This window comes from Miniopterus schreibersii (genome assembly GCF_964146895.1).
Source record: "Miniopterus schreibersii genome assembly, chromosome: 14".
Classification (NCBI taxonomy): Eukaryota; Metazoa; Chordata; class Mammalia; order Chiroptera; family Miniopteridae; genus Miniopterus; species Miniopterus schreibersii.
Genome location: NC_138114.1, coordinates 40,280,272 through 40,303,457, shown reverse-complemented (window position 1 = coordinate 40,303,457; position 23,186 = coordinate 40,280,272). Strand labels below are relative to the sequence as shown.

The window sequence follows — 23,186 nt, the reverse complement described above, 5'->3', positions numbered from 1 at the left end:
TGTCTTTATTAGTTGTAAGGGACCTTCTGAATTCAATGACTTATTCCATTTTCTGCTGTGTAGGCCGAAGGCATGGTTCAGAGTACAAGCTTTGGGGTTACATTGGATTTAATACCTGCTCTGCCATTCAGGAACCATGTGATCATAGGCCTTAGTTTCATCTTCTGCAAAAAACAGGTTAATAGTATCTTCCTCATGTGGTTGTTGACAGGAATAAGTGAGACAATACACAGAAAGCTCTTCTGATAGTGCCTGATATATAGTAAGTGCTCAATAAACATAAGCTATTATATTATTACAGGAGAATAATGGTGAGCACCAGACACAATGTATGACATTGAAAATTCAGTTACAAATAATCTCTTTCTCTTTCATTCATTTCAGAATAATTCCCCTGTTAAATTTGCCTATTATTATTATTTTTAATATATCTTTATTGATTTCAGAGAGAGGAAAGGACAGGGAGAGAGAGAGATAGAAACATCAATGATGAGAGAGTCATTGGAGATCGAGCCCTCAACCGGGCCTGTGCCCTGACCGGGAATCGAACCCCGATGGTCTGGATCCTAGGTTGACGCTCAACCACTGAGCCACGCCCAGCCGGGCAAATCTGCCCATTTTTAAAGGCTGGGGCCTGAAGGTTTAGCCAATGGGCATGTGGATACTAGAGTACTGGATATGGGAAGGACTCTCATCTCAGATTGTCACTTATGTTTGCAAGAATGGACAGAATACACCATTCTAGCCTTTTTACAATCTTAGACATACACTATCTACTACTATAACAGCAATATTCACCACTATGCGTGTCACTTACATGGACATACATTAAAAACTTTGTCTATATTTAAAAATCCTCTTTAAAAGTAAACTAGTATTAGGGTTTCTAAATACCTAGTATAAAATTCATATTGAGTCTTAAGTTTTAATACAGGATGGGGCAAAAATAAGTTTACAGTTGTGAGTATGTGAAACACAGTTTATTCTTGTATTATTATTTATTAATTATTGAATTATTTTCCATAAGAACTGTAAACCTACTTTTGCCCCACCCTGTATATTATGAATTCCATGATTTTGGCACCCTAAGTTTAAAATAGTCCAATGTTTTCAGTCTACTTATTAATATGCAAATTTAAAACTTAATAAAAAGCTTTATAAAAACAAAGGTATATTTCATCCCCCTATATTATTTCATTATGATTGTGTCCTCGATTTAAATTGCAAGGGAGTTGATGTCTTTTCTTAAAGATGTTCTGAAGTCCATTGTACTCCATCTCCCTTATTTCTGGCTATTAGCGTATTTATTTTTATAGTAAAATGCTATTCAGGTTCTCCATGAAGATATGCATTTACTTTTGCTACAAACTCATCTTTTCAGCCACAGTTGATTTTTAAAAATACCCAGTCCCAGAAAAGAATTTTAAAAGTGATTTTTTGGTGTGTGTGATTGCAGTTTTTTTTCAAATTTGTTTTAAATTCTAAATTGGATTTTTTTGGTTAGGGGGTCAGTGAAGGATTGATTAAAAATTCTAGGTGCTTCTTTGAGCTGAGACTGAACTAATTTATTTGTTTGCTTTTTAATGCTCAGGAATTTAGGGATACACATCATCACCAGGTAACAGAATTTATGCCAATTTTCCATTTGGGCTTTGCCTTTCTGCATAGTTGGTACTTTGGCATTTTTTGGGCAATCGTTAAACCATAAATTCTACCCTGAATCATTCACTTAATGTCTAATTTGGGTGTAAAAGAGGGTGATTTGATGCTTTAAAATGATTTAATTTTAGGTGATACGGGGTAAAAGAGTAAGTTTCACTTGTGTGATTGTGGATTTTAATAGTAACTTATGTTGGATTAGTTAAATAATTTTCTGTGCCTTCAAGTTCTCCACTAAAAACTAGGTGCAATGTGGATGCACTACTCAGCTTTACTCTGCGTAAAGGAACAGTTAAAAAATAGTCAAACAGTAAAAAATAAAAAATGTGTCTGACACAAAATGTAGGAACAATATGCGGTATTCATCTGTCTTCAGGGTCACTCATAGAACACATGTAGCAAAATCCATAAATGTTGAATTGATGATTATATTACCTTAATTTGCAGAGTTCCCACCTCAATAGCCTTCTAACAGTATGAATAATTTCTTTACAAGGATCTCAAAGAGATGGTCTAAATTCTTTAGGTGTACTGAAATGTCATATCAAATATTGCTTTTAATAAGTAAACCACTAGCTGGAGTTTGGAAATCTTTTTCTACACAATGCCTTTTTTTAAAGGGGGAGGGTGTAAGGGTATTTTTTTTGTAACAGGATTTGACCTGTAACTATTATTGAGAAATTTCTTAGCGGAGTTCAAAGCATTTTACAGGGATCATCACATTTATCCCTCGAAAGTAAGGCGGAGGCATTATCTCCGCTACAGACTGAGAACACTAAAAGGCCAAGATAGGTGGGGTTTTCTGTTGTTGTTTTGCTAAGATCAAAAAGTAATTCTAGGGCAAAGCCAGATTCCGGTCTGACCTTGTTACATGATGCTTCTGCGGCACCATAGTGCAATGTAATCGCTTCCCTAGGTCTCTCCTTGGCTATGCTAAGGTGTTGAATAATTTCCAGAGTTGATTTCTCATTCATTCTTACTACCTAAAAATGGGTCTTTAGATGTAAATACAAAATAAACTCCTCAAATCCTTCCTATCAGAATCTGGGGTACAGGATACACAGACAGGAATGGGTATTTTCCTCCCTCCCCCTCCAAATCTTACTGTCTAGCCTAGTGCTGGCCAATGGAAAAATGTGGGCCACAAATGTAAGTCACACGTATAATTTTAATTTTTCTTGTAGTTACATTAAAATATATTTTATTTAGCCCAATGTATCAAAAACCTTATCACTTCAACATGTAATTCATATAACATCACTGAGATAGTTCACTTTTTTGTGTGTGTATAAATCTCCGAAATCTGGCGTGCATTTCACACTTATGGCCTGCCTCAATTTGGATTAGCCACATTACAAGTGCCCAAAAGCCACGGGTGACTGAGCGGCGGGAGGCTGCCCGCACGTCTGGACTTCAGTAGGCTTTTCTTAGCTCTCCCTTCCTTGTGAATGGAATGGGTGGTGTGGGGAAGGGCTCATGGGTGACCTTGGAGAATCCACTTGCATTGGGGTGGTGACTGCTACGAAGTTCCAGCTATGCCATTAACTGATACATGACTGGGAAGTTGCGGATTCAGTATCTAGAGAACGGCAAACCTTCTCAAATGTCTAAAATACCAGCTCACTGCCAGGACCCGGGCTAAGGAATCTGCCAAATTCCAGGGGGCTGCAGTTCGTGGGGCCCGGTACGTGGCCTGCGGAAAGGAGGCCCCGCCGGAGCTCTCGGGCCACCCAAATGGATGCTTCTTGAGGGCAGGCGCTCCCACCAGGCGCCGCTCGACGGCGGAAGCGCCCCTGGCGGTCCTCGGCCAGGCGCTCGGCGGGCCTCCCCGGCCAGATCTGTGAGTGCGTGTGCTCCCGCCGAACGCGCTCCCAGGCGGCCCAGGGCCCAGGGCCGGGAGAGGGAGGTCTGCTTCCCGGCCCGAACCTACGAGCTGCTCCGAGGCTGCGGATGTGAGGGGCGGGCCCAGGTCTCGGCCCGCGCCGCCCCATGTGACCCGGTCCGACATGGTGTCGCCTCCTCCCGGGGCGGCGGCGGCTGCGGCGGCTCGGGCTCGGCTGCGGGTTGGGCCGGCCCCGCGGCCGCTCATGAGCAGCCAGGGCCGCTTGGGGCCCCCCAGGAACGGCGGGCCGGGCGAGGGCGAGAGCGGGGAGGCAAGGAAACTGCAGGAAGGGAGGGTCGCGAGGGGGAAGCGAAGGAAGGGGAAGGGAAAAGCGGGAGCGGGGCAAGGCGGAAGAGGAAGCGGGGCGGAAGGGAAGCCGGAGCCGCAAGAGGCGAAGGAGGCTGCGGGGCCGGGAGCCGAGGCGGGAGCGAGGGCAGGCCCGGGGGAGGAAGGCGAGGGAGGCGGAAGCGTGGAGGCAGGGACGAGGAGGCTCGTAGGGGAAGATGAGGGGAGCGCAGGGGCGGGGAAGGAGGCCGAGGGGAGAGACGGGGGGAAGGAGGAATGGAGCGTCAGCGCTGGGCGGCGGGAGGACGCAGGGCCCGGGAGCGCACAGGGACCAGGGGCTGAAGCGTGGGGCCGCCTCGCGGGGGCAGAGGCGGCCACGGCGGCGGAGGCCGAGGAGGAGGCGGCGGCTCGGGAGCCCGCCGGCCGCCCAGCCGCGGGGCCCGCGCTCTGGCGCCTGCCGGAGGAGCTGCTGCTGCTCATCTGTTCCTACCTGGACATGCGGGCCCTCGGCCGCCTGGCTCAGGTGTGCCGCTGGCTGCGGCGCTTCACCAGCTGCGACCTGCTCTGGCGCCGGATAGCCCGGGCCTCGCTCAACTCCGGCTTCACGCGGCTCGGCACCGACCTGTAAGCGCCCGCTCGCCCGCCCGCTCCCCACCCCGGGCCGGCCCGCGTCCCGGGAAAGGGCGGGGCGCCGCGGCCTGGTCAGCCTGGGGCCGTGTCCGCACCCCGAATCCGAGGCCCTGACCCTGCCTCCGCCGAGTCCCCTACCCGATCGCCCTTGTCTTCTCGGAGGCTCCCACCCGAAGAGGCCTCCCAAGAGCATCCCTCAGTCTGCACCCTCCCCGTGGGCGGCTCCCCACAATTAGCCATCTTAAGCACTCCCTTCAGCTTTTGATTGTGGCTTTTCACAGACGTTGGCTCCCCGAATTCCTCAGTCCCAAGGAGCCCGGCTGGTCTGTGGCTTTGGAGGCCCCCTCTGGTCCAGGTCTAGGACTCAACGTTCACTGTGTGGTCTACCAGAACATTTAGTGGACGTTCATTCTTCCACCCTCTTCTAAAGGTTGTTAGGCTTCAGGACTCAGACCTGAAAAGAAGGCCCTTGGCCCAAGTGTCAACAATAGTTTATGACTTGATACAGGCAGAAAGACACACAAAAGGGTGCCTGCTCCTGGCAGGAGGCTGGCTTAGGCTCAGGCTGTATATAAAGGCATGGTATTGCAATTCGGCTTGCACTGGGTAGGATCTGAGACCTTGAATGAACAATTTCCCTCAACCACTTAAACTATTAAATAGAAGGGAAAAACATGTATAGAATTGGGGGAGTAAAAGCTTTCAGATTTCACCCAACTCCATCCAGTTTGCGTTAAAAAAAAGAAAGGTAGTTCTAATACAGCATAACAACATTAAAGAAAGTCGTTTTTTAAAACATGAAAAACTACAATGCCACCACCTCTACTTTTCAGTTGCACACTTCTCCCTCCCTCTTAGTTGCTATCTTACTGATCTTAGAACAGGCACAAAATAAATGTTTGTGGGCTGTACCACAATGAGATTTAAAACGTTCCTCTAATATTAAACATTTATGTTATTTATGTCCAGCATTTTGCTATTTTAGATAACAATGAAATGAATAATGTATTTTTGGTAACAGCTTTATTGAGATATGTCACATATCTAATACATATCTCTCTTTGAATTGGTTACTTAGGGTAAATTCTCAAGATTGGCATTATTGGATCAAAGGTTATGGGTTTATAAAGGTATATGAAGTCACAGTGGCACCAGTAATGAATGATTAAACCAATTTCATGTGAGAATTTTAAAAATCTTTGCTATTTGGGGGCATATAATGGTATCTTAAAGTTTTGTTATTTTGCATTTCTTTTACCACTGACCAGGATAAATATTTTCCCATGTGTTTGGTTCACCTGTGAGATTATCTGCTCCTGGTGTTTCCCCATTTATTACTGGGGTTTTGATGTTTTTCTTATAAATTTGGAATCCTGTGGGTCATAGATATTAGGCTATAGTTATTAGGCTATAGTTTGTCATCTTCGATGCAGGTATTTTTTCCCAGTTCTTTTTACTGTTTTTAGCTTTTAGAAGTTTTACACTTAAATACTGGGGTGGGCAAAAGTAGGGTTACAGTTATCGTATGGAAAATAATGCAATAATTTACAAATAATAATAGAATAAACTCTGTGTTTTGCTTACTCACAACTGTAAACCTACTTTTGCCCATCCCTGTACATCAGAATCTGTCAGTCTTTTGTGGTTTATTTTCTATTTTCTCCCAAATCTGAGAAATTTTTAACTCCTCAGACCTGATAAATTTTCCCTTTGAATAGCTACTGGTTCTTCTAATTTGATTTTTTTAAAATAGTTAACTTTTATCAATATAACTTTTGTGTGCAAGGAGTGAGAGTGCAACTCTTTTATTTTCTAAATGGCTACCTAGTTATCACTATACCTTTTGTTAAATAATTCTTGTCTTTTGTTTTTGAAAGCTTATTTTGTCAAATATTAATGCACACATACATACATGCCTATATCTGAATTCTCCATTTTGTTCCACTGATATATTTTTCCATTTCCATACTATTTTAAATATTGTTTTTTGATAAGGTCTAATATCTATTAGGGTTAGATTATCCTTGTTGGATTGTGTGTGTATGTGTGTGTGTGATCTCTCTACTTCCATAAAACCACCCAAGAAAAAAAAAATTTTGTTCCTTTTCAAAAGTATTTGTGATTTTCACTATAAAGTCCCCACACACCTGTTGTTATACTTATTCCTAAGTATTCATAAATATGTTATGCATTTTGTTTTTATTATGAATATAATCTCTTTTTCAGTATATTTTCCAGTTGAGTATTACTAATGATGTACAAGATTAATCTCTTGTAAATTTTGAACTTGCTCATTTTGTTTAACTTTTATTAATTCTAGCACAAATTTGTTGTCAATGATAATGATTCTCTGGGATATGGGGGGATGTAGTCTTGTTACCTTTATTTCTTATAAGAAAAACTTTCAGAAATGTATCAGTTGACCTATAAGAGAAGTTGGCTAAAATGACTGGAACCTAAGCCAGCCAAGGCAAAGTTTGGCTTTCTCTCCTTATAGAGATTGAATGATTGAGTGAAATAGTTGTTGTTTTTTCTTTTCAAATGCTCTAAAAGAGAGATAATGGGAATGATTGTGTGTTCTATAAGCAATAATAACAATAAAATAAAAATGAGTTTATAGTATAAACTTATTTATAGTGCTTTGAGACTGCAAAGTGATGTGGCTTTATTATTTATTAGCCATGTGTGTTTTGGTTTCTTGCCTGTGTCCTAGGATGAGGTATCTCCAAACTTCTAGGGAAGTTATTTTACCATAGCATTTGATAAAGAGCAAGGTCACTGTGTTTTTTGAGTTGAGGGGAGAAGTTACGTGTGTTAGAGCAGGTGGAGCCAGTGTTTACCAGTGTGGTCTGTTTCTGGACAGCTGCAGAGACGTGATAAGCCACCAAGAGAGGTGGTTGTCATCCCTGGAGGGAGATGGCATGCACTCCATTACTCTTAGGGCATCAGGGCACCAGGGCCCAAAGTTCAGTGAAAATATGGCTGCTTGGATAGTGACAGGGCTGTCGTTCATGCTTTGGGCTAATTAATTGCAGACTGGACAGTGGGTTAAGTTTTTGTAAGTATGAGACAAAACTTCATTTTATCAGAAGCCACACAACCTCACTGCATCAGAGTTTTATCATCTATAAAGAATGGGAATAACATACCTAGTAAAATGAGGCTTAAATGTGTAAATGCTAGCAGAGTGTTCAGCACATAGTAGGTACTCAATAAATTGTTGTAAAGTGGAACTTCTTAATTGCTTGTCTTCTCCTCTAGTCAGTCTGTATATAGCAAAAGTGGAGATGGTTTGATTTGGAGATGCTGTCTCAAGATGAGGTGAGGGAAAACACACACTGCTTAGTTTCTCTCACCTGTCCTGATTGTTTTTGGAAACATGACAGCAAAACCTGTGGGCTTAGGGTCTGCGCTCCCTGCGAAGAGTCTCTTGATTCTCAGAAACACAAACTGCTAAGGTTTACTGACCTTCCGGCCCAGGGCAAGTCCCATTCAGTTTGGCTGTTTCTAACTGATCATAGCTTTGTTGATTTGAGTAAGATGAACTGCTTTGGTTCCTTGTGATTTGTTAATGGTCTTATACTTGTGCTTGAAGGCATTTTGGCCACTTTAAAACCACAAACAAATAATTTGCTTCCCTTTAGGCCTCTTGCCCAAACAGTGAACGCTGGTAGGTATCCTGAGTTTTTTTTAAGCAGACACAGAGACACTTTGAGTCAGTCATCTGGTTTAAAACCAGTTTTGTTTGAAGGTTTTATGATGCCGGGGGGAATAGAAATATCTTTAATATAAAAATCAAGGAAATGTTTCATATAGCAATCTTTTAAGTTTTCCCTAGAGCAGGGGGAAAGCTAACTTAGTTCAAAAACAAAACAGTGAAATTTAACTCTGTCAGGTTATAGCGTAGGCTAAATGCAGGTAGTTAGTATGACAGGCGGAACAGCAAAGGTGTTATCTGCAGATATTCTGATACTGAAAATTAACAAGAGCAGAGAAAGGAAAGGAAAAGGTATATCTGTGAATGCAAATCTGTTTTTTTAAAAATGTCTGCCAGTCTTATGTTAAAGAAATCTTAATCATCTTCCCAAATTAAGTCCTACATGTTTTCAAACTTGAATTTTATGTTAAATATCCTTTGAGCAATACTTGGGTGCTCTTGCATTTTCCTGTGATAGATTTGCTTAGAACTAACAATAGGTGTTTGGGGAGTAAGGCTCTGAGGTGTTTGCCCTGGCATGTACATTCATTCCTCAGACAGGGCCTTGTAGGCTTGGAGCACTTTGAGGCTAGGGAACTAGGGTATCTATTTCAGTGATGATTAACGTCCAGAGTGGTGAGATGGACACAGATAAGCAGAGTGTGTTTGTTTGTTTTAAAATGATTGCGCCTAAGAGCATTTTTTTAGTCCAGAAAGCATAAAGTTTCCTTTCCTTACTCTGAACAGAGAAGGCATTGCTGACTGGTTACATTTAATGCCTAAAACAATTATCAACTTAAAGTAGCTTCAGCTCTCTCCTTCACCTTTCTGCCTTCCCTAGGGAGGAGTGTCACTTGTGCTCCAGCTCATTGCAAGGTTTCATATACAGGGGTGGGCAAAGTAGGTTTATAGTTAATACAATACAATTTTACAATAATAATACAATAATTAATAAATAATGCAAGAATGAACACTGTGTTCTGGAATACTCACAACTATAAACCTAGTTTTGCCCACCCCTGTATGGATGTTATTTATCTTCAGTCATTTTGGAAAGGTGTTGTTTTTAATGGTTCTGTGAGTTAATATAAGTTGAGTTCAGTTTACATGCTTAAAATAAATAAAACAATACACCTGTGGAAGCAGGAAATGGTCTAGTGCAGTCAGTACCTCCAAATGCAAACTGAGAGACCGTGAGAATACAGAAGCTGCTTTTATCCTTTCTAGTCTTGTAAAACTTGACTAGTAGAGGATGAATATGCTAGTAGCTTTCAAGGCAGAAACATGAAGAAACCCAGAGCAACATGAGCAATTCTTATTGGAATGAAATCTCTGAAAAGATTTTAGTACTCCATACTTTCAATTTTCTGGGTCTAACACCTAGTTTTAAGCATGTAAACTGAACTCAACTTTTATTAACTCACAGAACCATTAAAAATTGTGCTTGAGCTGCTGACATCAAACTGACAGTGAGGTTACTGAAGAAACATATAGGTTTTAAAAACAGAACTATTTTTGAGTGTTTGACATGGAAAAGAATTACCTTTGTATGATAACTTAACCTTAACTCTGGATTGACTCTGGCATTGGATTAGTTTCTGGTCCTGACTCATAACCGTGGAATAGGGAGGAGTTCAGGTAGAATCTTCCTGAGGCCACACTCCAGTAAATTTTGAAAATTTAAGATGAGATAAACTGTCTGAAAAAATGAGAAAGTTGAGTTTTGAATTTTCAGTGAAAATTGGCATTGATTCTTAGAAACAGATTTTTGCTAAGCTCCAGAATTTATCTCAGGTGTGTCAACCATCAGGCGAGGTTGAGAATCCAAAGATCTGGTTTATTCTTTCTATTCAGCAATCTTGCTCACGTTTGACAAGGATTCAGATGGAACTTGAGTTGTAATTCATAGAAGCAAGATGGTTGGGCTAATTAAGAATCTGTTTATAGATCTGGAATCATGTAAATGCTTGAACTGTATCTAAAACTGAGTATGAGACTGTCTGGAGAAAGAATTTATTTCTTGTTAGAGGTTTGGCCACCTTGTTTCAACTTTGAGTCAGTTCTTCATTATGTCCAGACTGTCCACATTGCCCTCCCTGGAAGTCTGGGCCACCCAATGGGCCCCTGTGCCTGCCCCTTTTTAGCCCACAATTAATTGCCAGTACATTCTTTCTTCTTCTCCTTCGTTTTGGTATTTGACATGAGTTCAAATTGCTTAGAAAGGTGACAACTGTGAAATGAAGACAGGGCTTGGAGACACCTTAAAAAATACATGCAAAGGCCACTAAATGACAAGAGCAGACTGCCAGGCTCTTTCAAAACATCACCACGTCTGTTGACTTTCCATTCCTTGTCCGCAGCACAAAATTGGAGGTCAAAGAATCATAGGAGTTAGAGATGGAAAAGACATTTGGGGTCAGCCAGTTCATCCCTCCGCCTTCTCCTGCCCCTGATTCCAAATCATCCCTTACATTATATTTTCTCCTCCAGCTCTTGTACAGTTTTCACGGTCTTCACTCAACCCCGGCTGTCACCTTTGGGGAATGATGCTGGAGGCTCTATCCAGTTTCTCCTCAGCAAAGAGAGATATTGCTTCTGCCCCTAGTTGACATTTGTGAACTTCTTTGTTGGTGGTCTCAGCTGAGAGGCTGAAGGCTAACTGGAAGTCTCTCTGCTGCCTGGTGATAGGGCTTTTCTAGACAGAAAAGCACATTTAGTGTATGATGTTGGGGAAGGGGAAAGAGCTAGGGTACAGTGTAGCCATTGCTGAATTTGTTCCTAGACTTTTGTTTTTCAAGGCTGTTGACCTGAAAAGAGATTTGTGTGTGTGTGCGTGTGTGTACAAGGTATTGGGGAGGTGGACAGAGATAAGGAAATTACACTGAATAGGAGTTTGATAAGAACTCTACCTTGCAAATGGGTGGGTTAAACAAACAAATTAAAAAACACTAGTCCTGTGAAGTAGTAGAGGATTGTTTCAAGAAATACATGTTAGGGAAGAAAGAGAGTGGTGGCTTACTGTACAGAAGTTTCAGCTTAGAGTCAAGTTGAGAACAGATGGGCTGGAGGCAAGTATTTTGGATTAGGGGACACTGTTGCTTTTGGGGGGTCTCCCCTTGTTTTAAGTAGTAGAGAAAGAGAAGTCCTATGTTTACTGGCTGTATGGTTTGGCAGGGAGAATGGTCATTTTTAGAGGCAGCTTTGGGAGGTTACTCCCAGCTCCCCCTCTTGTTCTAGCAGCTGTTGGGAGCAGTCCGAAGAGGGTATTATATTTCTTCTGGTAACTCTGCCAAGAATGAGAGGAAATCCACAATCTGTGGGCTTTTTTGGGGGGGATGGGAATGGGGTGGCAGGTGATGGGACAGGGAAATGAAATTGTTTTATAATAAATATGTTGAGATACTGTTCCTGAAAAGCTGTTTTACTGAAAGGAATGATGTTTCCCCTGCTGACTAGCTCTGTAATGGGTTCTTCTAGGACTTCTTTTACTTTCTTCCCTGTAGCTCCCATGTTTCTTTGAATTTTCCTTTAGAAAGTCCATATTGAAAAGGTGAGTCAAGATTCAGATATGGGTGGTGTATGTGCTGAAGAGGCCTTCCTCTAGGAGTGAGTTACTAAAGGAGAACCTCTCATTCATCACTTATCTTGGCTGCAGATTGACTATCATAATAGCCTAGGAACTGGATATTCAAAAACTTTCTGGGTGGCGTCTGGTTCCTGTTCTCTCCATCCCTTCATCCAGGCTAGAAGGGCACCAGGGATTTTGAAAGTTGGCCACTAGGGCTGAGAATGTGCTTTGGTGATTAATATGGAACACAGTTACAAGATTAAAAACTATGTAATAATCCTGAGAAGCAAAGTAGTGTATTCCTCACATTTCATATGGGGAGCCCAAGGAAAAGTCATTTTGAAGGTTTGAGAACAAAGTCCACTTCTGAGTCTTTTAGTGCCCAATTCATGTCTCACTTAGAGGATGGCCTGTTCTAAAAAAATAGTGCCATCTTTCTCGCTGTTGTTGATTCTCAGAAAGTGCTAGATTAGGCTTATATTGTGAGATTCTTGAAAAACTGATTCTGTGATCAAATGAGTGTGGAAAATGCTGTGCTCCACATCCCCTCTCCTGGGGAATCACAATTTCTATTGGTAAATGAAAGGCACTGAGATACGTATCTTGTGATAGAGAAATCCGTTTAATTATGTTTCATCCAGCATTGTCCAAAATGTTTTGATCATAAAATTCTTTTTTTCACTGCTTAATATCTCTTAACATCTTGCAGAACATGCACACTGATCAAATACAGAACTTCACCAACAGCAGGAGGAAATGAATGTGACTGTGAACATGACCATAAATCCTAAGCTCATGTAAGGAATCAGGGTCATGCCTAGTGCTTCTAAAACTGCTTTGGACAGCTTTGACATGTGGGTGCCACATTAAGATACTTTATCTGCTCAGATTCCTTCCCTGGAGCCTCTCTAGCATAAGAATCTGGAAGCCTTGGTTGAATTCCTGAAGATGTGCTGTGTGATACATTTTTAGGAAGGGCCTTTGGAGCTTAAAGGTAGTGCGTCCTGGCTTCTGGAAATTTACAGATACCACTGAAACTGTGACTTGCCAAAGGGAGAACTGTACTTTTGAGAACTTGTGTAAGCAGTTTCTATCAAAGTTTCTATCAAGTTTCTATTATGCTAGGACCATGATTCTCACCTTTTGTGTCTAAGACATACTTTTTTGTGATGTTAGAATTTTTGATAGTACATTAAAGGATTAAAAGGTGAATGTCTTTTTTTTTTTTAAAAACAAGTTTTAGAAAGTTGAAAAACTTGTCTATTTGCTTGTTCACCATCTGGTATGTTCCTATTTGAGTAAAACTATTACTGCCTTGACCGTGTTCTCTTATAATACACTTTGAGGTAAAGTTTATATCTATTCCTCTGAACATGCAATCTGCTTCTTGTTTGCAGCAACTGTGTCATGAGTCACATTGTGGCTCAGTGGTGTGTCTGACAGAAAGCTTTATAAAAGTGTGTCTCTTTATAAATGAGTTGAATGAAAATAAATTCTACAAATTATTTAAAATTTGGTGTCACACTTATTCAGGGATTCTGATATACCACTGGTTGAGATCTACTTTTAGAAGTACTAAGAGGTTTAAGACTCGATCCTGTGGAATTTATGACTGCATTGGACAAACAAGACATATAGCCGTGAAAAGCTAACAAGCCTAGGTTTATGATAAGTTCAGTCTATGGGTTCACATGAGAGAGACAGGAATGGTTGGAGGGGTCAGGGAAGTAGAGGCTTAAGCTGGATCTTGAGGAATGGGTGAATTTGACTAATGCTCAGAAGAGGGAAGGAGGCATTTGTCAAGGAAAAAGGTAGGCTGGTGCTGGCAGCATAGGAGAAGGAATGGGTATAGTTATAAATGTAGAAGAGATGGGCTTGGCTAGAATTCACTTGCGTAGTATGGAGCCATGGAAGGTGAGGTTGAATGAGTAAGGTGAGTTGTCGTATTTAGGCCGTTCACGGGAGACGTGGGTCTGCTCCATGGTCTCCTTGTGCATGATTCTGTCCTCATGCTGGCATGTTCCCTATAGTCTCACTTCACCCTGCATGTTTGGCTTATTCCCTGTTCTCTGACCGAAAGAGTAAGCAGTTTAACACAAGATAATGATTTTCCACTGATTTTTTTTCTAACCTTAATTATGGACCTCTGCTCTGAGGGCCATTGGAGGATTTAGCCTAATGCCAAATATAAACGAAGAGTTAGAAGTTTCTTGTCTTAGGCTGTTTAAATACTTGTATTTAAATCCAAATTCTTAGTTTTAGTAGAAGAGCTGGTGGGTACAGGCAATATGGGGGGAAATCTGCTTTCTGGAGAGCAAGAAGATCAAAGAAATCAAGAGACAATTAATTTAAAATTCCAAGCCCCCAAGCGTTTTGCACAGTCCTGTTCCCCCTCCTTAGCCAAGTGACCTGTGAGATGGTCTTGTTCATCACTTGTGGACAGATACCTTCTTTTCTGAATTTACAAGTCAGCAGAAAGTTATGTTTATGGTAATCATGCCAGTCACTCAGGTAGGCAGCTTGGGTGGCATCAAGCGGAATCAAACTTTAAGATAGAGCAGGGAGGGAAATTGATTTGTGATCCGGGAGTTTTCTGATTTTAGGGACTGTGCAAGTTTAAGACCACTATGATATATCCACACTTCCCCTTCCTTTATCCCCTCCCCCAGCCATTTTTCTTCAGACTAGGTTTATTTTTTTGCTTTTGGTTTGGGGTATGAGTGAGGAGGGGTGAAATGAAAGGGGACTCTAGATAACTGCCTAGATTAATTTCTGTCCCTCTGGACTCACTTGTTGCCAAGATTTTAAGGGACCCAATAGCTTACTGTGGGTGCATGTTGTGTTGTTTTTGTTTAAAATAGGTCATGTGCCCAGGAATGCAGTCAAACTATAATGGTGACTAAGTGCCGGAAAGCTGAGAAGGAGGGGGGCCCAAGTGGAAAAATGAGCCTGAGGCAAGAGAAGGAGGGCTGGGAAAATGGAAGTTCCAGTAGGCCCACAGGCCAGGTTAGAGATTTCTCTACATTAACAGCCATACAAGAGGTTTATTTACAGGGCAGCAATCATTTTTGGAGGGAGTACCCCCCACTTTACACCAATAACTGTGTTGGAGAAACAGCTAACCAGAGAGCATTTCAAGAATGGGAACAAGGGTCCTTATTGAATTCTCAGGGGCACCTGCTCCTGCCTTCTCAGGCACTTCTGCTGCCTTGTTTTACTGACCCCCTTTGACTGGACCGTGACAGGTCCCCACAGGGAAGGAGGGATACCTGTTTTCAGAGAAAGAAGATTTTTTTATTCCTTCTGTGTTTTCAGGTGCTGAAGCCAATAAGAACATGAATACAGTTTGTCCATCAGCTAGGAAACCATCAGAGATGACTGAACGGGAGAAAAAGGGATGAAAAAGACTAGTTGTTAAATTGCTCCTAACAAAGTGGTATTATTTCTCAACTGAAAGCCAAATGGAATGGTTTAAAAAAGTTGAAATTTTATTTGAAGGACCAGAGCCAGTATTTTGATTATGGTGTTCATTGTGGGAGAGGAAGCCTGCACCTGCTGTTTGGTAGCAGCTTCTAAAGTTCAACTTTGAAAGTTTCTTGCTGCTGTGATCAGGCCCTCAGGGCAGTGCTTTGACCCTTAGTAAAGTGTCACCAAATTGCAGTTAAGTGACCAGGAAGATGAGAGAAGTGTTGTCCTTATCCCAGTTCAGGAAATATACTGATTCTTTCCCCCTTGTTCCTTCCTGTTATGATCCAGAACGTTCAATTTGGGTTTCACCTCCACCTTTGAACTTAGACCTAACTGAAGAGGAGAGGTTAGCTACAAAAGGTCTCTTCTTTTATATCTGGGAGGGATATGCAAATAAGATTTGATGGGGATTCTAATCTTTTTCATTAAGAGTTCAGTTCTTTTGGTCCATCCTTTTGACTGTCTTTTACTGTTTTCAGTTCTCTATCTAACTGGTAGTAGAGGATGCTTATTAGTAATGTGAAACCAAGGACCATATTCACCCAGTGGACAAATTCAGTAATATATTTTAGTTTTAACATCTGTACACCCAAATCGTAATTATTCAGCCTGAAAGAGGACTAAGTTTGACATTAGAAGAAAAATTTCTAATAGTTATAATTGAATTAGAAGAAAAGCAAATGATTATTGAATTAACTTTAGGGATGACACCATTAATGGATATTAATCACTACATATATTTATATTTATGTAAAAATAACTATTTTGTAGTGATTTATAACTTATAGTATTCTTTGTTTTAGTTGTCATCTTGAAAACACCATAATTGTGTGAAATACTATTATTTCATAGGTGAAGAAATTGACAATTAGAGAAGTTAGATAACCAGGTTTGGACCCTAGTTTCCTAAGTCTGCATTCTGTGCTTTTCCTACAACTGCATTTAATCTACTATTTAAAGGTAAATTGTAAGACATAACTCTCAATAACTATGTGATATATTTTAAAAAATTGCTCACTTCCTAAAGTACCATTTATTTACCTCTTCTGACCTGTTATATATGGAGATATAATTTTATGTAGTGTCTCTTCAACTCTACTTTATAAATTTTTTTTTTTTTTTAATCCTCACCTGAGGATATTTTTTCATTGCTTTTCAGAGAGAGTGAAAGAGAGAGAGAGAGAGACATCGATTGGTCGCCCTCGCCACTCGCCCAGACCAGGGCTGGGGATTGAGCCTGCAACCAGGGTACTTGCCCTTGGCTGGAATTCAACCTAGGACTCTTCAGTCTGCAGGCTGATGCTCTAACCACTGAGCCAAATCAGCCAGGGTTCTACTTTATAAATTTGACTTAGTTTTGAGATTACCATTCCTTGCTATAGTCATTTCTAAAATATTTTGCAGTCCTCACATTTATCATTTCTAGTGGCAGTATATTCCATTGCATTAGTATACCATTCTCCCCCACAGACAAACATTTGGGCTATTTCCAGATTTTAGCTCTAATATATAACTGCAACTATAAATATCTTTGTAAAATATATATATATTTCTTTTGAATTATGTCTTTGTAATGCAGTGCCCAAAGTGGGAATACTGGGTCAGAAGCTGTCATTTAACAACTTTTCTCAACAGAATTCCTCTCTGAAAGGCTGTACCAGCATGCTCCTAGCAATGTATAGCCAAACCCAAACCCTTCTATCAAACCAAAGCTAGTGTGGTTTTCCACTTAATAGATGTGAGGTGGTACTTTAATAATTGTTTAATAATTTTATTAATTATTCTTAATAATTGTTTTAATGTGCATGTGTGAACTATTATTGTTATGGGATATTTCCCCAGTGTTTTATCATGTCAACATTGTGTGACTGTTCTTATCTGCTGTTGGATATGGATGACAGGGTACTGGACACAGGGTGTTACTCTGATAGATTTTTTACAGTCCCCTAAAGCTTTTAAGTATAAAACTTCTTGTACCTATGGTATTAATTCAATTTCCCCCACTCTGTTGCTTTCATTGTAATCTCTTTTTTCTTCTATGCAATATTTAAAATTTAAATACTTTAAACTCTTTTAGTTAAAAAACTATTTTAAATTCACTCTTTTATTTTTGGGGAGTTTATTGTGATATGAGATGATAATCTAAATCAGTTTTTTGCTCTATTGATATCCAATTTTATCAACAGATTTTATGTTTAGGTCTGTGGTCTATTTTGAATTAATTTTTCTCTATGGTGAGAGGTAGGGGTCAGAGTTCATTTTTTCTTTATGGATAGCCTGTGGTTCCAGCACTGTCTGTCATCCTTTCTTTATTAAATCACTTTAGCATCACTATAGACCCTTTAAAGGAAAGGCTATTCTCCTTGGATTTCTTAGTTATCTTAGCATGGAGAAAGAAGTTACTCCTTTCTTGTCTCCCAGCCCCTTTACTTATATCCAGATATATTCTGGATGTTCCTGAGTCCTGACTTGTAAGCCCATGGGATTTTCTCTGGTTGGCAATGAGTTGTAGTGACTGGATTATCTGTTCTGTCTGGACACAGGATGGCCAATATACCAGTGAAGGAACGAGTGAAGGTGTCTCAAAACTGGAGGTTGGGGCGCTGCCGAGAGGGGATTCTGTTGAAGTGGAGATGCAGGTAAGTAGCCTCTTGACTGGTAAAGTTACCAGGGACAGAAAAGCATGCTGAGAAGTGAAAAATCTGCTCCTAGCTAGAGTGTGAATAGCCTGTCTTGGGTGGTATGGCCCTGGTGATCCTTTAAATACCACAAAGGGGGGCATCAGAGGGACAGTTTTCCCCCCACATTTATCAAAAGGATTACAGAACTATATTTTAATGAATTCCATATTTTTATTATAAAAATAATAAATGTAGAAATTTGAAAAAATTGAAAATTAAAGAAGAAAAGAAAACTTATAATCCTACCGCTCAGAGGTAACCACTATTAATATATCTCATCAAAAGAAATAAATGAAGCAAATATTTCAACACATCTTGTTTTACAATTATTTTTCTTTAAATCTTCTACTCTAGGGAGTTACATCTTCATCCTGGCTTCCTATAGGTATCTCTCCTACTTTATTAAAAAGCAAAATAGAATCTAAAGGTTTGAATATATATGCTACAGGAGGCAGAGCTTAGAAATAGTGCCAGGAAATTTAGATAATGGCTTTTGCACTGCCAATGCCACAGATTTAATGCTTTATCAATGCTAAATTGTTTCAGAGTTATTATATGACTCCGTACCAAAAAAGTGCTCATTGTTGATTGGTTGGAATGGATAGGGAATATCATGATTGCTCATTCAAGGTGGACCTGTACCTGTGCTGATAGATATAGGCAGTCTTCTTCATCGGATGACCCTTTCTCTCTTGCTTGTGTCCAGTTTCTGCTGGTATTATTGACATCGGTTGCTGTGAATTAATGTGGTAGTGAGATGGTAAAGAAACTGCAGGGGAGAAATGTGGGTTTTTATGATGAAGGACTTTACCCTTTGCTTACAACTTTTGTCTTTTAATACCGGAAAGTAGAGTTTATTTCTCTATCAAGGTTTTGTCCCCAGCGTTTTTATTTTTATTATTTTTTTGGCTGGTTTAAAGCAGTTTGGCAAATAAACACACAAAACAGTTACCAGGCTGCCCTGGGATCCTCCACTGTTCACCTGGCATGAACCTGGTTTCTTGTCCTAGGCAATGGCTGTTTACCAGATGGCTCTTAACATGAATTTCAAACCCCTCTGCTTGCTGCCTGCTTGAGTGTGCCACAAATTTGTTAAAGGGGATGTTGAAGAGGAATGTGCATAATGAGTGAGAATGCAGGCATCTATACACACTGTACGCATGTTCCATATAATATATGCACACACTTGTAAAAATCTCATGAGCAGAAACTCAGTTACTACAAAGTCCAAGCTGCATTTAATGGCCCGTCAAGTCAATTTGCAGAACTTTTCCACATTCCCATGACGCTTGTATTAAGGAGTCTGGGGAAGAAACACAGCCCAGTTTGCTCAGACAGGCTTGGCAGTGAGAGATGGTGTCTCTGTAAATGGGGATGAATCAGCTGTCCCTATGCTTTGCTTGGGACCTGGTAGCTCTAGAATCCCTACATAGAGTAGGACAGGCTGCTGGGATGTCTACCTTGGGAAAGGGGCTTAGTCCTCACAGAAAGCTGGTGTCTGGCACAGTCTTCTTTCTTCTTAAATCTCACTCCATGCCATGGGACTGCTCCGTGGCTTCTACCTTTCTTCTTCCATCCAGATTGTAGAGGGAATCTTTAACTATGTGTGAATTTCTTTTATCAGCTGCCTACCAGAGCTATTTCTTTGTAGCCCCTGAACTATAGTAAATTACCCTAGGGACTGTGTTTTTCCATTGCTGCTCTTACCCTGTACCCTCTTGTACAGAAATGTAGATATCCCCTGTGAGGATCTAGGTATCTAATCAGCACATTACTAGCATCCTTTCCTAAGTGGCTTTATTCCTTTCACTTATAAATGGCCCCTTTGCTCTAGTAGGACAAGGGAATAGAGCTTCCCTGGAATCACTCTTCTCCTTTCTCTGTCATACCCTAACCGATCTATTGGGAAAGAGGCATGTATGGGAGTCTTAGAATCTTGCAACTTAGCACTTACACTTCAAATCAGTGAGGATACAGAATGAAAAAAAAATTACTTCATCAGGGTGGAAGGTTTCTTTTTGCCCTCCTCACCCTTCAACCATTGCATTTTCTAAGCTCTGCCTACCCAGTAATTTAAGTCTTAAGCATTCTCCAATTAAAAGTGGTATTTAATTGGCCTTTTAATTCTCACTCTCTTTTAGATAGTTCAAAGATTATTAGGTTACCACAAAGCTCAATCACTCTAGTTTTCTGAGGGTTGCCTAAGGTAATTTTGAAGAAGGGGAGAGCGAGGTATAGACTTAGCCTTGCAGGTCATCCTTGCTAAGTTGGGGATGGGTCAGACTCTCCAAAGACTGGAGTTAGGTTTTCATTCTGTATCTTGATGATCCTTAAACTTTGTTTTTCATCTCTCTAGTCAGATGCCCTGGATGCAGCTAGAGGGTGATTCTCTGTACATATCCCAGGCTAATTTCATCCTGGCCTATCAGTTCCGTCCAGATGGTGCCAGCTTGAACCGTCGGCCCCTGGGAGTCTTTGCTGGGCATGATGAGGATGTTTGCCACTTTGTGTTGGCCAACTCACATATTATCAGTGCAGGAGGGTAAGTGCTACAGGTTTCTCCTTCCAGCCTCAGGATTTTTCAGGGGCCATCTGCCTGTCTCTGACTTTTCTGTCTTAGCTCCAAAGGGATGAGGAGAGCGACTAGAAGAAGGAGTAGTGAGTTTTTGTCCCCATTTAAAGCAGAGATTTACTTAATAGGGTTAGCTGGGGAAGGAAAACAGGAAGAGCCTTTCATGGAAAGTGAAGCTGATCTTGATACTCTCAAGGGGGAAATTTGTTTTGTCTCTCAGCTCTGTTCAGCCTCAAGAGTACTGGAGAAGTAAAGGTATCTAGGAGCTCAGAACCTTATTGGACTGAATTGCCTAAAGCTTAGCAAATTTGGACATCACTGAAGTCTTGGGCTGTTTCTGTAGACTTGTTCTTACAGAGAGAATAATTGGCTCTTGGGTGGGCTCCTTATTTCTCTCCTAGAGATGGAAAGATTGGTGTTCATAAGATTCATAGTACCTTCACTGTCAAGTACTCGGCTCATGATCAGGAGGTGAACTGTGTGGATTGCAAAGGGGGCATCATCGTGAGTGGCTCCAGGGACAGGACGGCCAAGGTGAGATGGTCACTCCCTTACATACTGTTATTCCCTCTGTCTATAGGGAGTAGGGTGGGAGAGGGTGGATAGGGCCTGAGACTCTGGATTGGCTGAGAACATTGGGTGGAGGTGGGGGAAACAACACAATAAAGGACTCACTTATGTGCCTCTGGCATGCAACTCACCATGCCAGGTTGTATCGTTGCCAGCTGGCCTGGAAAAGGAGTGGACAGTGGCTGGGAAGCTTGCCACTCACTTGAAATGTGGCATGAACTCAAAAACAGAGGGCCCGGCCAGCTTTTCCTCCCTGAGCTGAATTTCCTCAAGTTTGTGGGTTGAGTTCTGACCCCAATATTTTATTTTAAAATCTCCCTCTTTTTACTTTCTCTCTGTTTAGGAAGGTTAATTTTTCACCACCTGGTTTATAAGCAATCAAGCTGATAATTAAAATGTGTTTTTACTGCTTCTCTGGAGAGTGATGAGGTCAATAGAAAGATGACAAGAGAAGGGTGTTACTTGTTGTGTCATTGCCAAATTGCCTGGTCTACATTCAGACATCTGCCAGGACCTAACAGAATGGGACTGATAAGTCATGTGACCTCTGCTTCGTGGACTCGGCTCATCCACGTTTGGGTCAAATAGGCTCCCACCCATGAGATAGAGAACTTTCTCCATTCCTGTGTCCAGCAGCCCTAGGCAGCGCCCACACATGCCTGGTCCTTTGGGGCTGCCGTGGGAACTTTGCTGACAATTCAGTTGATGGTGCAGGAGGCCTGATAGTATCTTGCCTGTCTGTTTCCCAGCATCTGGAGACTTTGTAGTGCTAACAGGAAGGAGCAAAATGCTTGCTTGTGTCAGCAAACAGGCCTCTAAGACACGTGAGGAGAGAGGACTCAGGAGGGAAGTTTCAGTCTTTACTCACTAACTCTGTGTACCCTCTGGTGACTACTCCTTCATGGAAAAATGTTGCTAATTTATATAAAAGGAAGAACTAAATATGTTATTTTCTATTTGTGGAAATTTCTCCTCCCTTTGCTGTTTTCTTCCTCACACTTTGTATTCCGTCAGAGACATGCGCACCAGCACAGGGAGCCTGAAAAATCCAAAAAATCTTTTCAGCCAATATGGAAACTGAATTTCCCATTCCTCCACCCTGTACTTCAGATTTCTGATTGTTCACTGTCTTTGTCTCCTTGCAAAGAGACTGGCCTTAAGTTGCTGTACTGCTCAGAAGTCAATTTGCTTAGAAACCTTTTGTGGCAGGTGTGACCTAGATCATCCCATCTCATCATGGCCTGTCATAGCTTCAAGCTTCCCCTGGCTCTTCTCTTTCAGTGACATCTCTTTCTTCTATCCTATTCTCTGCTCTGATACCCTGAGCCAGTATAAAACTAAGCTTTGTGACCACAGGTGGCAATTCAGGGGTATGGACTGCTTATAGTCAGGGAATGATAGCGATTTTATCTGGGATATTGGATTAGTTTCATGTTTTAAGTACCAACTCAGCCCTAATTTAGTGACTTAGTTTTTTAAAAAGTATTGAAATAGGTAATATTTAATTCTAAAATTGTCACTGCAATATATCCTGTTCCTTTTGAGGATTTCTTTTAGGCCAGTGACAGAATTCTCCCTCCTGGTTCTTCAACTTCAGAAAGCTAGGCAACTGTTTGGGGCTCCCCAGTGACCTCCAGACTAGCTTATCTTTTCTGGCTTTCTGGAATGCTACTTCAGTTTCTTCCTTTCTGTTGCTGTCTTTGCATTTCTCCACCTTCGTCTTCCTGGCCCATTTCTACATTACCTACAGTTAGTCTTTTATAACTGGCTCTCCATTTTCTTTTGGTGGCATTTGCAATTGTACAGATGCTTCTTCAGACTTCTAATACATCTGAACCTACATAAGAACTATCATCTTTGCCTGTAAACATCTATAGCTTGTTTTGAGGGAGTTCTCCAAATATGTACTGTATCTTAGGAAAGAGGTTTGTTTTACTGGGGTGAAGGAAACTAAAACATTTTCTTTGTAAGACTGCTGAGGAAGGGACTGCCCAGAAAACCCTCTTCCTTCCCTTCCTCCAACCCCAGTTTCAAACTTACTGTGACTTAGCTTGGGTTGCTTCTTTGGGCTTTAGTGGGGCTGGCCCCATCCTCAGATGTGACATGATGGTGGCTTATGTTCTTGGGGGGCCTGGGCTGGCATTGACTATCCCTTCATGTCTTCCTTTTTCTCT

General features: G+C 41.3%; 1 protein-coding gene across 2 annotated transcripts in view; it reads left to right on the top strand.

The window, feature by feature from the left end:
• The first annotated feature begins 3,523 nt into the window (after positions 1–3,523).
• The window catches only part of FBXW4 (F-box and WD repeat domain containing 4), a 71,794-nt gene continuing 52,131 nt past the window's right edge, over positions 3,524–23,186 (top strand). Inside the window, exons 1-4 of one of the 2 annotated variants that reach the window (XM_081158835.1) lie at positions 3,524–4,450; positions 17,733–17,828; positions 20,227–20,412; positions 20,844–20,976. In XM_081158835.1, coding sequence (XP_081014961.1) covers positions 3,666–4,450; positions 17,733–17,828; positions 20,227–20,412; positions 20,844–20,976 — 1,200 coding nt within the window. In that variant the 5' untranslated portion in view covers positions 3,524–3,665. The remainder of the gene's footprint in view (positions 4,451–17,732; positions 17,829–20,226; positions 20,413–20,843; positions 20,977–23,186) is intronic. The other variant, XM_081158834.1, reaches the window with a different exon arrangement.